The sequence below is a fragment of the Schistocerca gregaria genome, chromosome 7, assembly GCF_023897955.1.
Source record: "Schistocerca gregaria isolate iqSchGreg1 chromosome 7, iqSchGreg1.2, whole genome shotgun sequence".
Lineage (NCBI taxonomy): Eukaryota > Metazoa > Arthropoda > Insecta > Orthoptera > Acrididae > Schistocerca > Schistocerca gregaria.
In genome coordinates this window covers 310,286,724-310,308,263 of record NC_064926.1, presented here as the reverse complement: position 1 = coordinate 310,308,263, position 21,540 = coordinate 310,286,724, and the positions used below count along the sequence as shown (strand labels likewise).

The window sequence follows — 21,540 nt, the reverse complement described above, 5'->3', positions numbered from 1 at the left end:
TAAAAATGGGCTAATGTGAGATTCTAAAGGTTGAGTGCTCCAAATTCTTGGGTCTGCATATAGACAGCAAGACTTAAATGGCACTACCATATTCAAGATCTGTGGAAAAGGTTAACCTCAACAACATTTGCCACCATAAAAACAGCTTACTTTGGCTATTCCCATAAACTAACAGCCTATGGTGTAATATTCTGGGGAAATGAAATGATAACAAGAAAAGTGTTCCACGCACAGAATCGAGTCATAAGAATTATGTGTGGAGTACATCCTAGACACTCAAGCAGAAATCTATTTAGAGATCTTCAGATGTTTACAACTGCTCAATATATTTTTCCCTGATGTACTCTGCTTAAAAAAATAGCAACTTATTTAAAACCAGTAGCCTGTGCCATAGTTATAACACCAGAAGAAAACTTGATATTCCTTATGATTCTAAAAACAAAGAGCATGGTGCAGAAGGAGGTTTTATACAGTGGCAGCAAGATTTTTAATGCCCTTCCACCAATAATTAAAGAACTGGTTGGAAACATACCCAAGTTTAAAGAAAATCTGAGGCAATGCCTTCTAGATGGATCTTATTATAGTATAGAAGAATATCTAAGCCAAAATGCACAATACCCTTGGTATGCTTAAATCTATTTTTGTGACCTTTATGGCCTGATCATCATTCTTTGCCTAACTACATTGTAATTTAAAACTGAAGTGTATGTCTATCAATATGTATAACTGTATAGACGCAGACTGTATAACTGTTTATTCTTTCAGAAGTCAAGTATGATAACTCATATGTCATCTCCTTCATCCCTAAATAATTCATTAAACTCTACTATTACTTTGTCGGTGTGCTTTTGAAAGAAAAAACATTGTTTTGAGACTATACTAATGGGGGTAGGGAGTAATAATAAAGCAAATACTAACCAGCAGAGTGTAGTCACAAAGTAATTGTATGACAGAAAGAAAAAACTGTTAACACACAAACACATACTTCATTATAAGGGACAATTCATTCTGCTTGGGACTAGCATCCAGCCAAAAGTAAGTTTATTCTGATTTCTGAACATCAAAGTAGACTATGATTGTTATACAAGGACATGAATAGGACTAAAAGACCCACAGAAGTAGGAAAACATGGCGTAATACAAGACTGTTAGCTGTAAACAGAAAGGTGACAGGCTCAGGTTCAGTGTCTCCTTGTCCCACTACCTACAGAAAGAAAAAATATATGACTTTAAAGTTCAAGTTGTACGCATTTTCTGTTTTTTTCCATTGGTTTCATATTGCCTTTCTTTTTGCTTATTACATCACATATTGACTTACACTCTGAAAGCTTCGGCAGTTCTTCTTCTTCTTCTTTTGTAGTAATTATACTTGTTTCAGGTTCCATTATTTCGAAGAAAGTAGCTGAGGGGACCAAATTTCTAGTTATGGATATTAAAGTTGGAAATGCTGCATTTTATAAGAAAATTGAGACTGCAATATTATTAGGTGAAAATATGGTGAGTGTTATTTGATGTGGGGAAACACACATAATCTTATTAACACAGTGGTCAGATGGAACAGAAAAGTGTTGAAGGATGCAATTCAAATCTCTCAAGTTAATTCTTTCTCCATATGGCAGCTTTGTGATGTTAACTTTTTATTCTGTTGTTGAAATGTGGTTGCCATCTGATACAGTTTTTTGTACTTATCTCAAGTTGCTAAATGTTACCAGAAGTTCATCATATAACTCATTATTATTACAAATTACCTAATTAGCGTGCCTGAGAAATTCTCTTGGCTCTTTGAATTTATCAGGTTAGGAGCCCAGAGCTGTATTGATTTACAGGACATGTGATAAAATGGACGCAATCACACTATTGAGCATAGTTGATGAGATAGAGAAATATAATTTCCATTGTTCAATGGAATCAACTTTAGTATTAGGAAATTTTGGATTTAGGTGGTGTTAAATCAGATGTATCTACTGGAATTGATTCAAATGAAATATTCTGAAATGGTAATTTTTGAAGATAATGATATGGCAGAAGTATACACAAAAAGATGTGCAGTTAGCAACTTTGAAAGAATGTAACAAAAAATGCAAGTTTCAAATCTTACAGAACATTGCAGATAATTATATGGAAAATGCCCAAGACAAAGTTACCTCATTTGATATGTCTTTGTCACTATACATTGTTTTTCAATGAAGAGAAATGGCAGATCAGTTGTTAATTTGGAAAACTTTACTAATGATGAAATTTTTCTCAAGAAATAACTTGCTTACTGCTCATTTTCTGCAGTTCAACAAATTAGTTCAAGAATAATTATCATCAGGAGCAACATTAGAGGGATTTGATGTTGTTTGCCACCTGTTGTTGACAATGCTGCTGCATTATGATAATCTAATGACAATACTAGAAATTATGTCACCAGATACATTAGCTCTAGATTTTTTGAAGAACTGACTTTCAAATGAAGAGCAGAAGTGTATTCAAGGAAGACCCCATTAAGCAAATGACAGTTTTTTGGTGCAACCAGGTGAATTGAAGTCCAGTAATTCACTTAGAAATATTAAACCAAATAAAAAAGCTTCTAATTGTTTTACTTTTTGAGTTTATGATCATGAATTGGAAGGAGACCCTGTCATATTGTCAGAAAGCAAAGAAAAATGAAGCACAGAAACCAAAACAAAATGCTGTAGGTGCAGTCTCTGATGATCAAGCTGGAAAAGAGAATAGCAAGTTAAGAAAATTTAGCAGCATCATCTCAAATGATTCTGGAGCTACACAGCATTTAAGAAATACTCTAGTAATATGCAGTTGAAAAACATGGTGAGATTGAAGTTATAAGTTATGTGAATGAGAAGAAAATACCAGTTTTGATTACAGATATTCTGTCAAATCCAGAACCCCATCTGTAATATGCAGTGTAAATTAGAAATATAAAGGTTTGCAAGTCGTTTTTGAAAAGTGTAAAGCTATTATCCAGAAGGACAATGTGGTTCTTGTTCCTGCACAGAGAAATGAGACAAACTTGTACACATTAAATCTTATACATAAAAAACTTCTATGTTGGTTAGCTTCATCAACACAGATGACTGAATTATGTTCCAAAAGGTAGGCTCACCTGATTTACAATAACACTCATAAGTTCCAGATGCATCTATGTCTACATTTATACTCTGCAGATCACCATGAGCTGCATGGCATGTCCCATTGTTATTAGGGTTTCTTCCTGTTCCATTCATATATGGAGCACGGAACAAATGATCTTTTGAATGCCTTTGTATGTGCAGTAATTATTCTAATTTTATCTTCATAATTGCTGTGTGGTTGCTACATAGGAAGTTGCAGTATATTCCTAGAGTAATCATTCAAAGCCAGTTCTTGAAATTTTGTTAATAGACTTTCTTGGGATAGTTTATGTCAAGAGTCTTACAGTTAAGTTTCTTCATTATCTCTGTGACACTTTCCCACAGATTAAACAAACCTGTGACCATTTGTGCTGCACTTCTATGCAAACATTCAACATTCCCTGTTAGTCCTATCAGGTACTACTCCCACACACTTGAGCAATATTCTAGAACCAGTCACATGAGTAATTTGTAAGCAATCTCCTTTGTAGACTGTTTGCACTTCTCCAGTATTCCACCCGTAAAAGAAAGTCATTCATCTGCCTTTCCGTATTCCTGCAAAGTGTTTCCCAAATATTTGTACAAGTTCGCCTATTCCAACAGTGACTCACTGATATTATAGTCATGGGTTATTTTCTTTTTTCGTTTTGTGAAGTGCAGAATATTATATTGTTGAACATTTTGAAGCAAGTTGCCAATCTGTGCACCACTTTGAAATCATATCAATACCTGATAACTTCTTTCAGATAGCACTTCATTATAGATAACTGCATCATCTATAAAAAGCCTGATTTTGCTATTAACATTGTTTGCATGGTCATTAATATACAACATGAACAGAAAGAGTCCCAATGCACCTCCCTGAGACATACCCAAAGTTACTTCTACACCTGATGATGACTCTCCTTACAAGATAACATGTTACATCCTCTCTACCAAAAAGTCCTCAGTCCAGTCACAAATTTCACTTACCCCTTAATGATCATGCTTTTGATGATAAGCATAGGTATATTACTAAGAAATCAGGAAACACAGCATCTACCTGATTGCATTGATCCAAAGCTTTCAGTATATCACATGAGAAAAGTGCAAGTTGGGTTTCACATGATCGATGTTTTCAAAATCCATACTGGTTGGCATTGAGGAGGTCATTCTGTTCAAGATACCTTATTATGTTTGAGCTCAGACTATGTTTTACAATTCTACAAGAAATCAGTGTCAAGGATAATGGATGGTAGTCTTGTGAATCACTTCTACTACACTTCTTGCAGGCAAGTGTGACCTGTGCCTTTTTCCAGGAACTAAGCACGGATTTTTGTTCGAGGGACTCCATCAGGCTCTGGAACTTTGTTCAGTTGTAATGATTTCATCTGTTTCTCAACACCACTGACAGTAGTACTTATTTCATTTATCTTTTCAGTGGTACAAGGATTAAATTGGGGCAATACTCTTGTGTTTCCCTTCGTACAGGAACATTTGAAATGGAGATAAGGATTTCAGCTTTTGATGTGCTACCATCAATTTCAGTTCCTGTCTCATTCACTATGGTCTGGACACTAACTTGGGTGCCACTGACAGACTTTACACATGACTAGAATTTATTTGGGTTCTGTGAAAGATTAATTGACAATATTCTGCTATGGTGGTCATTGAAGGCATCATGCATTGCTCTCTTGACAGCCAAAAGCATTTCATCCAGCATCTCTTTATCTGTAGCCCTGTGCTTTGTTTCCAGCAATTATGCAGTAATCTCTGTTTCTATAGAAGTTCCTTTACAGTGACTGTATACCATGGAGGTTCCCTCCCATTATTAACTGTTCTACTGGGCACATACCTATCCAGTGCATGGTTAACTATTCTTTTACTCTTGAGCCAGAGTTCCTCAACATACTCCTGCCCTGTATTGGAAGTTTCAAATTCCTCATTGAGATGTGACACTACTGATTTTTTATCTAATTTACTAAATGCATATATCTTTGTTTGTTTTAGTTGCCCTTTGTACTTTGTTAATCATTGTTGTCACAACAGCATCATGGTCACTGATATCAGTTTCGAAGTGGACAATCTCGAAGAGGTCGTGTCTATTTGTTACCATTAGATCCAATATATTTCCATCATGAATGGGGTTCCTAACTATCTGTTCAAGGTAGTGTTCAGATAAGGCATTTATTAAAGTTTCACAGGATGTCTTATCATGTCCATCACTAACAAAACTAATATTCCCAATTAGTTGTTCGATGATTAAAGTCTCCACTTGCGTTTAGAGTATGATTAGGGAACTTACATACAAATGAACTGAGATTTTCTTTAAAGTTTTTGGTTGCACAAGGGAATGACTCTGGTGGACGATAGAAGTATTCACTTATCATTTTATGCCTACCCTGATACTGAATCTTGTCCAAACAATATCACATGCAGCTTCAGTTTCTACCTCAGTGGATTTGAGTGTCTTTTCTTTTGTGACAAATACACCACTTCCATTTCCCATTTGTCTTTCCTTTCAATAAACACTTGGATGTTCTCAAAAAATCTCACTGTTATCAATTTAAGGTTTCGACCGGTTTTCTGTACCTAGTATTATGTGAGCTTCGCTGTTTTTCATGAGCATTTCAAACTCTGGCACTTTGTTGCAAATCCTTCGACAGTTTACTTTTAGGATTTTAATACTCTAGCGTGTGGGAGGCATTTCTTTCGATCGTGTACTGATACTTCTAGGTTTCCTACAGCTGTCATTATCTGGATTAGACGAAGAGTTGCCTAATCCAAAAAAATCAGCTGCCTGATTAGCAACCTCTGATGTGTAGTCCACACCTGACCCATTTAGGGGGACACTACAATTCTCAACCCTATGGTGCAAATCCAGGAAGTCACAGCTTAGCTTGTTACAGAACCTTCAAGATCTCTGGTTCAGTCATTCCATTCAACTCAGAACCAAAGGTCCACAATCAGTACTGGGGACAATGCTGCAGATTGTCAGCTTCATGAAAACTCCATGTGCAAGGCTGGTCTTCGCAGCCTTCTCTGCCAGTTGCTGGAATGACCCAAGAGTGACCTCAGAGCCCTGATGATAAGTGTCATTTGCTCCAACATGTTCCACAATCTTCAGTTGGTTTCACCCCTTTACCTAAATGGCTGCTGGAATAGCTTCTTCAACATGTTGAATGAGGCCTCCAGGCATACACGCTGAGTGCATCTGCTGCCCTTTCGTGTCCCTTGTCGCCTTTTCTCTAAAGAATACCTTCAACACAAAATGTTTGGAGTGTCAATGAGTAACAGATCCCTACCCTTTTGTGTTTGTGTACTCCTGACACTAGACAAAATAGGTCTCCCCAAAGCAGGTGATGTGAGTCCCACTGGCTCAGTTTCAGTGAAAGGCAGCACGTCAAACTTGTCGGTTAGGTAGATGGGACGTTAAACACTGATCATCACCACCACCACCACCACCACCACCTATACAGGATGTGTAGATCTACCATTGAAATGCCACTCACAATCAGGTGGGTGAGTATTGACTGGTCCTGTACTTTTTGCAGAGGAGAAAAGATGCACAGGAGAGGACAGTATTTGAGGTACGTCTGGTACAGGTATCACAGTTACACAAATCTCAGGAACTCATCCAACATACTGATTTGCAGCAGCTGCCATTTTTTTGACAGTAGGCTGGGCGATTTCCAGCTGCATACTGATGTCAACCAACTTATCCTGTGTTCAAGAACAGTATTCACAGTGGGGCTGCATTTTGACTGGTGCAGTGTGTTACAAGGCAGTGAACAGATAACTTTAAATTAAGCCACTGATTATCTTTTAATCTGTTGAGCTAAAAAGCAGCTATTAAGGCAACATAAAAACTTCTGGTAAAAATTGCCAGTTTTCTAAAACATTTTCATGTTAATTACTATTGTTAGCAAATTTGAAAACAGAGTTAATGTATGATAAATGCTGGTAATATACAGGACTACTCCTCCTTAAGGCAAAACACCGTGACACAATATTTTAGTTAGAAAATCTGCTACAGTAACTAAATCACAAATGCCAATTTGCCACAAATTGCTCATAGATTATGCAAAGGGTAATGGTAGCTTCTGAAAATTCTCAAAAATGCATGTTTATTTGCATTGATATTCAATGAAGTTCAGGAGTGGTCTATTCTTTGGCACAACTATAAACCATAAATGCTGATTGGCTATGAAATAAGTTGCAGATGGATTTTCCACTGTTTCTTATGTAATTGTACAATGATATGGCCAGTAGAGTGATGTGCTGGCCACATCCCCCTCCATATCCACATCCAGTGATGCCTGTGGGCTGAGGATGACACGGTGGCCAGTCGCTACCTCTTGGCCTTCATGGCATGTGTGTAGTTTTAGTTTAATTGTACAATGAAATTAAAGAACTTTTGTTTTGAATGAGGATAGGTCTACTGTTCTCAAAAATTGTAATACAACTGACGATAACAGAACGAGTTTATCACAGCACACATGAATGTTCAAACTTTCATACTGTATCACAATACAAACAGATACTGATACAATTAATGAAAGATTACACAGAAACTATGTGAATAGTAATGTATACGAATCTAGTGCATTAAATTGGCACGTGATCTTGTGCATGCAGTATCACACAAAGCAACATTCCTCAGTTGGCTTTTATATATAGACAAACATACATATTGCATGGATTTTTCACTTAGCTGATTTTGATTTTGGTTATACATATGTTGGAATGACCTGTCCACTGCCATCCAAATAAATTACTACATGTGTACTGTTAGCTACTGATGTGAAAGAGATTCTTCATGTCAGAATCAGTAAACACTTTGTTCAATGGCACAGGGGGTTGGTTAAGGACAAATATTAGATTAATGCATTTTGTGTGAAACCCCAGTGGCATGTATCATTGTGAACTCAAAGTGAATGCTCAAGTCTTCACAAAAAGTCTTAAGCTCATTCAATATATACTCTCACCCATCATCACAATGAAGACAACTGATTTTCAAATTAAAATGAGCTGTAGCAATTGCTTCAAAATTTTTGAAAAACCTTGAGACAAGGGCTTCAGGTGGAGCAGATAGAGACGGATGCCGGGACTCAAACCCCATGGACGCGTCCCCCCCACCACCGGCTGATCCAGGTGCATCGGGCGATTCCGCGGGTTTGTGATTGGCTAGCCGTGGGAAACAGAGAGTGGTCCAGCAGATATATAAGCCTGACACTTCGCCTGAAGATGATGGAGACGTATTCCATCGAAATGTTGCTACGAGACGTTGCTGACAACCCGTGAAGACTTCATATATGAAATTCGCCGAGAAAGCCTGCACCCTCCGGCATGAATTCACGTTGGGTTTCATCCATCATCCATTTATTCCATTCCTCTCATACACACTGTAAATAGCTTATTTATCAGGTTGTAATTGTGAAGTAAGTCCTCCTGGAATAATAGTAATCTCAGTATTTCCCTATCTCAATTTCACTTTCATGTAATCTTTAAAATGACTATCAAACTAAACTGGCACAACACAGACCTGTACTTCAATAAAGTACCTTTCCTTCTCCCCCACACTCTGTTAATCTATAATTTCATACCAATGTCTGCCATTCAGTCCTTTTCATGTATGTGAATAACAATCCACGGTAGTATTTCAAAATGTTTTGGCATTGCTTTGTGCTTGAAAATGGCCATTGGATTAAGTTTAGTACTATCATCACAACATGAAAGGATAACAGTGTAGTACATTTTTTCATGTCCATATGTTTTTGTAGTTACAGTTTTAGCAGCTTTCATGGCAACAGTTCTGTTACTTGGCACATCAAATATCAGAGGAGTTTCATCTATATTCATGGTTTTATTTAGTTCCACTCCAATTTTCTTTTGATGTTGAGTAATAAAATAATGTAAAGATAATATTTTATCTTCATTCTCTTGTGGAATTTTCTGAGATATTTTTGTTTTGGTTTACATGCTAAGTCTATGACCCTTCACAAACCTTTTAAAGTCTCTTAAGTTCCACTTTAGTCCTAGCTTACGAGCATTTATGTGCATCATTTTTGTATCAATTGGAAAGCCATTTTGATAGTGTCCTTGAATCCATTTCATGTATCATCTTCTAGTTTTCGCCATTTTGAATTCAGCCCTCTATTTGCTCATTCAGTCTTCCTCATTTTTTTTCAGCTTTTCTTTACTAGCCTGCCAATAGCAAATGGTTTTTTCTTTTAGTGGGGGGCCAAAATGCCACCCAGCTACTATGTTTCCATATTCTTCAGCATGTGCTATTACTTTCAATTGATAGCCTGCAGCATATGAATACCTCATATTTTTTCCATTACAAAACCAGATACTAATGAAAATATGATACTGTTACCAGTAACACAAATCACTTTAAATTCAAGTTCACTGGCATTGTAGACTCCAATGACACATCATAGGCTAGACAATGTTCTGGGTTTGTGACGGCACGGTGGGAGGGCCACAGTATTAGCAAGCTTGTGTATCCCCACAACTAATGTTCATAACATCAGTGCAGTTCTGCTACCAATTGAATCCATTGTTGTGAGATATTGAAAGGTTTCCTGAGACATCAAATATAATGCAATTTTTAAGTCTGGCTAGTATTTTAAATCAAATGCTGGACATTTTAATATTAATTTCAAGTATAAGATTTACATGAATTTAGAGGCAATTTTCCATAGAAAATAGTGTGCCTTATAGTCCATAAAATATGGTATATTTAGATCAAACAGCTCAGTTTGGTACTGTACCTTTATTTTCAGCACACACAACCTACTTATAATTTCTCTATGTAGGACTAGGAGTTGTATGGTTTCTCTAATGTCATAAAAATATAGTTTGTTTAGAAATTGTGCATTTTCTGCATAATCAAACGTTCTATGCGCATTTCAGAAAAATCCATACAGACTTGAAGAAAGCATTTAGTTATAGATTCTATGGAAGTTGTAGATGAAAAGTTTTACCTGTTGCTGTATTGTGCTTCATTATTTATAACAAGACTTCAGTAATAAACTGGAGCTAAAGGGATTGTTATAAAGATTAATGGAGAGAAAAATCTCCCTGCTCATAAAGTGCCGTTATGTCAGACTTTTTAGCCCTTTTAGAATATATCCCTCAAGTATATTTTCATTTATGCAACATGTCAGCTAGTAAGTAATACAGTCATCATATTTTCTGTTATAATGAGCAGTATATATCACATACATTTGTACTGCATGATAATTTAAAGATCTTCACTATATATAATATGAAAGTGGACAAAACCACAGAGCAAGTAAATTTATTCAATTAAACTAATGAACCATAGCAATTTATATCTTCTACTTTTGATGAACTGACATTAGTTTTTGTGATAGCACTACCTATTGCCTCAAGTAATTTAATAAAATGAACTGTTGTAGTACTGTAAAGAAACAAATATTTTATTTACCCTTGTAACTATGGCTTTACAGTAAATTACCTTTCATGCGTTTTCATTTGTTAGTGGATTTCTCATTGCTATGTGTGTGTGTGTGTGTGTGTGTGTGTGTGTGTGTGTGTGTGTGTGTGTGTGTGTGGTCTAAGAAATACATAATGTTGTTTTATGACTTACTTGTAAAACATTCACAGACTAATATGCCCAGTTCCTACCCCCACAAGTGTTATCAATGTAAAACAAGCCTCAAGCACCCACCCACTGCTACCTATTACAGTGTCACCTTTGTATGACTTTAAAGACGGATTAAAATTCACTGCACAGGTATCTACGTAGAGATGACATCCACTTAACTCGTATGATGCATGAAAGGACAAAAACGAACTATCTGCCTTCTGGATTTTCCATATCAATTTGGCTAGCATGCTTAACACCACCATATGTCTCATGTGACATTGCTGCATGCTATATTACAGGAGCCCTTTGAATCTTCTCATGCAGTACTACTTTCGCTGAATTCCAGAGATGGCAAACTAGCTTCTAAAATATCCTTCTTGCATCCCACCATCCTCAGAATTTAACCTCAATTTATATAATCTCAATTCCGTCCCGTGCATCCAAATCCCGTGTTAGCAATTTATCTTTTTTTTTTACATATTCCCCTCCAAAAAGTACAACCCCTTCCTTCTACTCTCTCCCTCCCACTTTCTCTTTTTTCCCTTCTTTCAATTCTTTAACTGTATCATTCTCTTCCTCTTCTCTTCCATCCTTATTTGTCACATTGTCATTTGTATCATCTATGAACTATAACTGGCACAGTCCTTAAAACAATTAGTAAAAAATAGCTATTCCTTTCCTTGTTTTCCTTGTGCTTACTTTTGATAGTACTATTAGATTACATTCATCTCATGAATTTCACAATAATATCACTATGCATGTTTCTGATTAGTTATGTAAGATCAAACTTAGCATGTCTTTTACTTGTCTCAGTACATCTGAAGATGTTCAGAGTATGACAAAATCAGTTATCACTGTAAATACAAATGTGATAATAACTGTAATTAAAATTTTAGAGTAATATTATTATCAACTGGAAAGTTATTGGAAGCACACTTTTTCAATAAGTAGAAATTACAGTATGGTTTCTGCAATAATGTAGTATCACTACAACATGGAGACACTGTGATACCTTTTTTTTTTAAGAACATGACTGCTATAAATGTTTGACAGTCTGCTGAGGGTTATTTGGGTGACAAAGTAGGTGTCATACGTTTTGAATAACTAAACACATAGTATCTATGTTCAGTTTTTGATGATATTGTGTGTTATTCTTTTCAGATTGAGGTTGCTGATGGCCTAGGAGTAAAGTGTCGAGTTGTACTGTCAAAAATGGATACACCTATTGGAAAGGCAGTTGGTAATGGACTAGAAGTTGCTGAGGCCATTGACTGCCTTAAGGGGAATGGGCCCTCAGACTTAAATGATCTTGTCACAACTCTTGGTAAGGGACAGTTTCTAAATGAATCTAAGCATAAATATAATATATTTAATAAGCCAAAGTGATACTCTAAGTCACTTTGAAAACTAATATTTATACACTTCAAAAATACAAATATAAATGATGCACCATAGAGGAATTATCTGAATGGGTTGGGAATTGGTGGATGTGATGTCCATGTACAAACAAATTATTACAATTTCAGAAAAATTGGATGATTTATTCAAAAGAAAGATCTTCATAAATTGAGCAACTCAATAATGCATTAGTTCACCTCTGGCCCTTATGAAACATGTTCTTTGGCTTGGTATTGGTTGAAAGAATTGCTGGATGCCCTCCTGAGGTACATCATGTCAAATTCTGTCCAGTTGGCATACTGCATCATCAAAATCCCAAGCTGATTAGAGGGCGCTGCCCATAATGCTTGAAACATTCCCAATTGGGGACAGATCTGGAGCACTTGCTGGCCAAGGTAAGATTTGGAAAGCATGGAGACAAGCAATACAAACTCTCACCATCTGCGGGAAGATATTACTTTGCTGAAATGCAAGCCCAGGATTTGTGTAGAATATCACTGTTCTGTGAGAATGCCATGGATGACTGCCAAAAGGGTCCTGATATGAAAAGAAATGGCACCACAGACCATCACTCCTGGTTGTTGGGCAATATGGCAGGTGACAGTCAGGTTGGTATCCCATCACTGTACAGAATGTATGCAGACACATCTTCGATGTGGAACCTCATTAGCTGTAGTGATGAGTCACACTTTGAACAAAGTCTTTATGGCCAGTGGAGGCATGTCTGGAGATGCATCAGACAGTGATGGGAATACCAACCTGACTGTTGCCGCAATATGGCCTGACATCCGGTAGTGGTGGTCTGGGTTGTAATTTCATTTCATAGCAGAATGTCTTTGGTGGTCATCTACAGCACCCTTAAAGTACAGTGGTACATTGATCATATTCTCACCCTGTTTTGTTGCCTTTCATGGCAAGCCATCCTGAGCTTACAATTAAGTAAGATTAAGTAAGATGATGACCCCACTACCACCCCCCACCCCTCTACCCCCCACGCAACCACCCACACACACACACACACACACACACACACACACACACACACACACACTGAGAGAGTCTACTGCTTGCCTTCGTGCTTGACAAACCCTACCTTGATCAGAAAGGTCTCCAGAACTCTCCTCAATTGAAAACATTAGAGCATTATGGGGAAGGCCCTCAAACCAGCACATCGACTGGACAAAATTTGGCACAATATCTCTCAGCAGAACATCCAACAACTCTATCAATCAATTCCAAGCTGAATAACTGCTTTGTTTGTACAAGTACATGATGTCTCCTGATTTCTGTCTCATTTGGATAATTCCTTTGTGGTTCTTTATTTTTTATTTTTTTAAAATTATTTTTAAGAGTATGTGTGTGATGATATACCAAAGAATTATCTGCTTTGCAGAACACTTCACTATTATTGTCCACACCAAACCTAATTAAACTTCTAACTGGTGAGGATAAGTAAAAATATGGAACCTGAAAGCTTGTATTTTTAAATTTTGATGGGAATTAAACAAAGGGTCTTGTATTAACAATGCAATAAACTAAAAGAATGCTAAATGAGTTAACACACAGAGGTACACAAATTTATTGTTTCATTAAGTCACGGGTACTCAGTTAAACTGTGAATAACGTAAGCTATAAACAAACAATAGAAATCATGAATTGGAAAATGAACAATATTACAAAAAGGATAGATTGCTACTCATTGTAAAAATGACATGTTAAGTTGTAGACAGGTTCAATGAAAATTTCTGCTATGCACTGAGCTTTTGGCCATAGCCTCCTTCAGAAAGGGAAGGAAACAAATACACATTCACACATGCAGGCACCCCTCATGCACACACGAGTGCTATCTTGAGCTACTACAGCCAGAATGATGCAACTGAATTGAATAGAATCAGCAATCTGGAGTGGGGAAAAGAAGCAGGAGGGATAATAGGGTGTGAGTGGGGGAGACAAGTGAGTGCTGCCTGGTGGGGCACGCACAGACTAGATGGTGGTGGGAGGGGAGGTGTTGGGGGTGGTGGAGGGGGGGGGGGGGAGGAAATAGCGAGCGGAAAAGAGAAGGAGGAAAGACTGGAGGATGTGTTAGCAGAGAGCACTACATAATGAGGGAACATGAAGTGAGAGAAGGTGATATAACAGAGGGGGCAGAAACTTTTGACTGAAGAGTGTAGGGAAAGTAGATACCATAGGTTCAAGCAGCGATAGCTTCAGGAGGAGAGAATGCAGTGTAATGATAATTCCCACCTGTGACATCCAGAAAACTGGGTGTTGATGGGGAGAATAGAGATGGCAGGGGTTGAGAAGCAGCCATTGTAACCTAGCATGCTATTTTCAGGTTGCACATTGTCCCACAGTGTGATCCACTTTGCTCTTTGCCATACTCCTAGTGAGCAGTTGGTTGATAGTCATACCAGTATAAAGCAGTGCAATGATTGCATCAGAGCTGAGGGGCTATTCACAAAGTGAGATCCAATTAGTCACAAAATGGAAATCATTACAAAAATAAAAAATGTTTCATTTGCAGCAGTCAGCTGTACCTTCCAGCTACTTCTCTCCATAGTTTCCACTCCAACTTTCCATTACCCTCATCATGGAAGGCAGCCACCTGTGTTATCCAACAATTCTCTACACTTGTCTACAGCTCATTGTCTGTACCAAAATGTTGTTTTCAGAACCAGTAGCTCATGTGAGAAGAGATGAAAAACAGAGGGAGCCAATTACGGGCTGTATTGTGGGTGATCAGACACTCCCCATCAAAAACATTGCAGGAGCACCTTCATTGCCCCTGCAGAGTGAGCCTGAGAACTGTCATGAACAAGAAAATGCAAGAAATTTGTGTTATGTTGGCTGCATCACATCAGGCAAATTCTCTCACCAGGCCCTCATACATGGTGGGAGACACTGTTGTTCTAGACATCTTTACATGTTCACTGTGTGCTCAGAATTGAAAAGAGAGACATGACGCAATTGACGGGCATACTAGAGAAATGCACAACACATCCATGCAAAGCTACATTGGAGCCTTGCTGTAGTTTCCATTTTATGCCCAATCACATCTTATTTTAGGAATAGCCCTTGTAAAACATGGCTGCTTTGACAGGTGGCCAGTCTCTGACAGGGTATGATAAGCCTGTGACAGGACTGGGATGGAACTGCTGGGTAGGTCTTGCATATTGGTGTCCCACAGGCATATGACCACAGTGGCAAGTGGTTGGGACTGGGGATGGCCTAGGAATGGCTTAGCATGTTATGGATGTTGGGTGGGTGATGGGACATCCCTTTCGGAGGGGTGAGAATGATCCTGAGTAGATGTTCCTCATTTAAGGAGATGATTGTACATTTTCAAAGCCCTGATGAAGGATGTAGCTCAGTGGTACCAGACAGGTGTGGCAAGGGGTGACAAAGGGGCTGCTCCTTTGTAGTTGGTTCTTTGTGGCAGTGCAAGGATTGGGGTGGCACAAGAAATCTGTTTACAGACTGGGTCTGTTTATAGTGTCTTTGTGAGACCTTTAGCATTCTGTAATACAGCTGCGCAGGAGCCCCCCTTTGTCACCCATTACCTCCCCGTACTGGAACCACTGAACCACATCCTTTGTCAGGACTTTGATTATGTATCATCATACCCTGAAATGAGGGATATCTTACCCAAAATCCTTCCCATAACTCCTAAAGTGCTATTGTGTCACAACCTGCCCTCCACAACATCCTAGTCCATCCTCATGCCATTCCCAATCCCAACTCCTTAGCACTTGATTCATACCCCTGTGGAAGACCCAGGTGCATGACCTGCCCAATCCAAGCACCCAGCAGTTCCTACTTGAGTCCTGTTAGAGGCTTCATCATATGTTTCATATGTTTATTTATTAGTCATTCAGCATGTTTACCATGAAGTGACTTTGTCAAAATACATTTTACATATTTCATAAAAGTATAGTTGTTCCTAATTTTTACATTTTACATTATGCACACATATCAATAAATCTTTTTAGTAGTTAGTAATCTGTACATGTACTCATATCATCATTTTCATATACATAAATACATATAAATACATAAACTTCTTACTAATCAGACAATTTGAGCAGTAATCATTATACAATTTACATTCAAGAATCAATTATATGGTTTCACACATTTAGTTAATGATACATACATTATTTCATTATTTATACATTCCTTCCAAATTACTTCCAACGTATTCTTCAATAGGGTAGTATGCTTTATGTTTGAGCCATGTGTCTAATACCTCCTTAAATTTAAAGAGGGTGAGGGTTTTGATCGATTGTGGCAGTTCACTATGTGACTTTAGACTTAGGTGTTTGTGACTGTTGTGTATCAGTGACAGTCTAGACTATGGTATATCAAGCATGCAGTTGTTTCGAGTCCTGTGCAAATGTAAATTCGTTCTCTGTGTAAATTGTTGTATTTTTTTACATATATTAAGCAGTTATACATATAGAGACTTGGGAGTGTCATTATGTGTAATACACTGAAATGCACCTTACAGGTTTCTCTTGGACCCAATCCTTGTATACATCTAATTGCTTTTTTGCCATTTGAATACACGATTTGTGCCTGGTGAATTACCCCATAACAGAATCCTGTATTGTAGTGGTGACTGAAAGAATGTATAGTAGCACAGCAGAAATAAACTTTTACTGACCGAATATCTTAGTTTATACAGCAGGAATATTACGCGTGAATGTTTGGCAGTCAGATAGCTTATATGCTCATCCCATGAGAGCCTTTGGTCTATTTTTAGTCCCAGTAGTTTGGCAGTGTGATTCTCTGCTTTCCGTGACATCAGTTTAAAATAAATTTCCTCTGTTTTTGTGTTGTTTATATATAACTGGTTAACAACACACCACACCCTACATTTTTCAAAAAGTTCTTTATTTTTGTTTACCACCTCTTGCATATTCTTACCTGTGGAGATCATGGTCATATCATCAGCATAGAAAACATATAGTTTGAGAAGTCAATAACATAGATTAGTGGTTCCCAATAGGTGGTCCACGGACCACCAGGGGTCCGTGAGCTATACCAAAGGGGTCCGCAAGATGCTATTAGAATGAAAAATATATTAAATATATTTTGTATGATAACAGATTTTTTGTTTTCGCCACTTCCTGCATGAGCAGAGCTTTAGCTAATGCTAACTTCTGCGTCTAGCGTCTTCCTAGAGCCAACTGATACAAGCACACTCTAGCACAAAACTAGAATTAGATAGAGGCAAATAGTTCTGCTGTATGCCATTAGACTGTGCGCATTGCCTCTTTGCAGCTGACAACTGACAGTTACTTTACACAAGCGTTTCTGATGACAATGGGCCATTGTTAATTTATTTCCAGTGCTTTCACTGACCGTATTGTTTACATATTCAATATTTTGTGTTAAAACACTTTTTTTGCGGAAGCTACAGTTTGTGTAGTTAAAAATGAACCGTTGACTAAAAAGTGGTTCGTTAAAACGAGAAAGGCCTACAGATGAAGAGGAAGATAATGCATTTGATGTTCTAGCAAGTAAGTCAGTGACTCTCGAACTGAAGTTGTCAGTGTCCATTGAACCTAAATTGTTGGTGTCCCTTGAACCTAACCCTTCCAAGATCAGTGTCAAGCTTACTGGAAAAATTAGAAAATATAACTCTGATTACTTGGAAATTGGTTCTACGTTCACTGGACCTGAGCAACAGCCTAAACCTAAATGTGTAATTTGTTATGAAAGCCTTTCAAATGAATGTATGAAACCAGCAAAACTCCAGCACCATCTTGAAACAAAGCATTCAGAGTACAAAAGTAAGTCATTAGATTTTTTCAAAAATAAATTAGGAGAGTTGAAAACATATTGTAAAACAATTACCAAAGACTGTGGTGCAAATGTAAATGAAAATGCAGCCCTTGCATCTTACAAGGTGGCTCAGCTTGTTGCTAAATGTCAGAAAAACCACACAATTGCTGAGGAACTTATACTGCCATCAGCAGTAATACTTTTCAAGAGAATGTTAGGTGATGAAGCTACTAAGGTAATAGGAACTGTCCCACTCTCAAATAATACTGTTCAAAAGATGAATTACTGATATGGCAATTAACATCAAAGGAACATTGCTGGCTAGACATTACATGAGTGACATGCATGCAATACAATTGGATAAAAGTGCAGACATGTCAAAAAAAGCTATAAATTTGGTTTTTGCATGATTCTTATGGGAGGACCAAGTGTTCGAAGATTTTCTTTTTTCATGCGAGTAACTGTATAGAACAGAAAGAAACTTCCACATGGGAAAAATATACTAAAAACAAAGATTACAAGACTTACCAAGCGGGAAAGTGCCGGCAGACAGGCACAATGAACAAAACACACAAACACACACACAGAATTACTAGCTTTCGCAACCGATGGTTGTTTCTTCACGAAAGAGGGAAGGAGAGGGAAAGACGAAAGGATGTGGGTTTTAAGGGAGAGGGTAAGGAGTCATTCCAATCCCGGGAGAGGAAAGACTTCCCTTAGGGGGAAAAAAGGACAGGTGTACACTCGCACCCACACACATATCCATCCACACAAACACAGACACAAGCAGACATATTTAAAGGCAGGCTTAGCAGGTGGAAAGGGTAATATGAGGTTAAAGTGAAAGTAAACAGAAATTTATATAGGGAGAGATAAAGGTGTGAAAAAAGTCGAAAAAGTGTTGGTTTGAGATGAGCTATGTTGATCCTGTGCTGAACTTAGGTTGGTGAATTTAGGTTGGTGAACAACAATGGGTGCAAAGGTTAGGTAGTTATGTTGTCTCCAGATCACGTTAAAGGGTGGGGAAATTCAAGAAAATTTCGAAAAAAAATTTTCGAAAAAGTTTCGAAAGAAGAAAAAAAAATTTTAGAAAAAGGTTTCGAAAAAATTTTCCGAAAAAATAAAATTCGAAAAAATTTTTCGAATAAAATCTCGAAAAATATGTGTGTAAATGTATTCAAAGGACTGGTTGTGTACTGGCGGGTTATGAGAATGAGGCTAACAATTGCTTGATGAAGAAATAATAACGTTTAAACCTGTGGGAAGCTGCTAAAAAATGATCGGTTATGTGGGAAAAACGGGAATGGAAATAAAACGAAAGTTGTTGGAAATAACTGAGATGGTTGTTTAATGGGTGAAAGGAACTGAAGCTGTGAAATAGTATTCACGAGTTTAAACGAAATGTTTGTAAACTTGGAACAGTGGATTTTATAGCAGCGGTTATGTTGAAAGCGTTAAAAATTTTTAGGTTATGGTTTGGAAGTAAATTACGTATTATTGAGTATAATTAGGCAGGATAAAATGTATGGTAGATTACGGAAAAAGGGAAGATGAATACAAAGTGAAACTACTTGTACAAACAAAAAGAGAAAGTAAGATGATAGAGAAGATTTCGAAATGTAACAGAGACAATAACAAATGTAATTGTTGGGTTCAAATTAATGATGATGTAAATAAAATAGAAAGAAACTTCCACATGGGAAAAATATATTAAAAACAAAGATTCCAAGACTTACCAAGCGGGAAAGCGCCGGCAGACAGGCACAATGAACAAAACACACAAACACACACACAGAATTACTAGCTTTCGCAACCGATGGTTGCTTCTTCACGAAAGAGGGAAGGAGAGGGAAAGATGAAATGATGTGGGTTTTAAGGGAGAGGGTAAGGAGTCATTCCAATCCCGGGAGCGGAAAGACTTCCCTTAGGGGGAAAAAAGGACAGGTGTACACTCGCACACACACACACATATCCATCCCCACATACACAGACACAAGCAGACATATTTAAAGGCCTTTAAAGGACAGGTGTACACTCGCACACACACACATATCCATCCGCACATACACAGACACAAGCAGACATTTTTAAAGGCCTTTAAATATGTCTGCTTGTGTCTGTGTATGTTCGGATGGATATGTGTGTGTGTGCGAGTGTACACCTGTCCTTCTTTCCCCCTAAGGGAAGTCTTTCCGCTCCTGGGATTGGAATGACTCCTTACCCTCTCCCTTAAAACCCACATCCTTTCGTCTTTCCCTCTCCTTCCCTCCTTCGTGAAGAAGCAACCATCGGTTGCGAAAGCTAGTAATTCTGTGTGTGTGTTTTGTTCATTGTGCCTGTCTGGCGGCGCTTTCCCGCTTGGTAAGTCTTGGAATCTTTGTTTTTAATGTAACTGTATACAACAGCAGACGATATTTTTACTGCATTAAATAATTATCTCAATGAACATGATGTCACCTGTAAAAAATGTGTAGGCTTGTCGACGGATGGAGCAAAGTCAATGGCTCTCAAAAAACTGGACTTCTAGCTTGTATCAAAGCAGTAGCCCCTGAGGTGAAATGGACTCACTGTCGTATCCATCGTGAAGCCTTAGTAGCCAAAAGATTGCCTGAACCTTTGCAAAAGATACTTAATGAAGTAGTTCAAATCATCAACTACATTAAAACTTGACATCTGCAATCCAGATTATTTTCTTTGTTTTGTAAAGAGATTGGCAGTGAGCATGAGCAACTTCTTATTCATATGGAAGTAAAATGGCTTTCTCAAGGTAGGATCATGTCAAGATTTTTTGAACTTAGAGACGAGGTTTGTGTCTACCTTCTTGACACAAAGTATGTGGAATTTCTCACTAACTTCTCTTGGCTTTGCTCAGTTGCATACTTAGCTGATGTGTTTGAAATCTGGAATGTGTTAAACTTGAGTTAAAAGAAAAAAATGCAGACATGTTCAAAGTTGAGGATAAGGTAAGTGCTATGGTCAAAAAGTGTCAGATCTGAGCGTCAAGGATAGAAAGAGAATCACCAACTAACTTTTCTACTTTCATACAATTCTTGGAGTCATCAGAGGAGAGTTTGCCTGACCAGATCAAGATCACTGTAGCCAAGCATCTACACAACCTAGCCACCTCTTTTAGAGAGTATTTCCCTGAACCTGATCCTGATGACAGATGGATTCGAAATCCCTTCAGCTGTGAAAAATAGACAAAATCCAAGACCACACTGAAGAAGAACAAGATCAACTTGTGGATCTGTCCAGCTGTGGTATGATGATAAACATTTTCTTTGGTGATAAAATTACAGACTTCTGGGCATCAGCAGGCAAGGACTACAAGAAACTTGGAGATGAGGCAATGGAAAAGATCCTTCCATTTGCAACCATGTATCGGTGTGAGCAAGCATTTTCTTCCATGTGTTTCATGAAAAACAAATATAGGAATCGGCTCAACATGCAGTCGGATTTCAGAATGAAAGTTCCAAGTTTGGAACCTAATATTTCAGAAATAATGGACTCAAAGGTCAAATTGAACTCATCTTATTAAGAAATGAAAATTAAACCTAACTTTATACTGATAGAGTACTCTGTTGTTCAAAATGGTTCAAATGGATCTGAGCACTACGGGACTTAACTTCTGAGGCCATCAGTC

The 21,540-nt window shown here is 37.7% G+C and overlaps 1 protein-coding gene across 2 annotated transcripts in view; it reads left to right on the top strand.

Annotated features, from left to right (window-relative positions):
- LOC126282100 (thymidine phosphorylase-like) overlaps nucleotides 1-21,540 on the top strand; it is a 188,327-nt gene that overhangs the window by 113,075 nt on the left and 53,712 nt on the right. For both annotated transcript variants that reach the window (XM_049981559.1, XM_049981560.1), the window contains 2 exons: nucleotides 1,378-1,496; nucleotides 11,874-12,036. In XM_049981559.1, coding sequence (XP_049837516.1) covers nucleotides 1,378-1,496; nucleotides 11,874-12,036 — 282 coding nt within the window. The remainder of the gene's footprint in view (nucleotides 1-1,377; nucleotides 1,497-11,873; nucleotides 12,037-21,540) is intronic.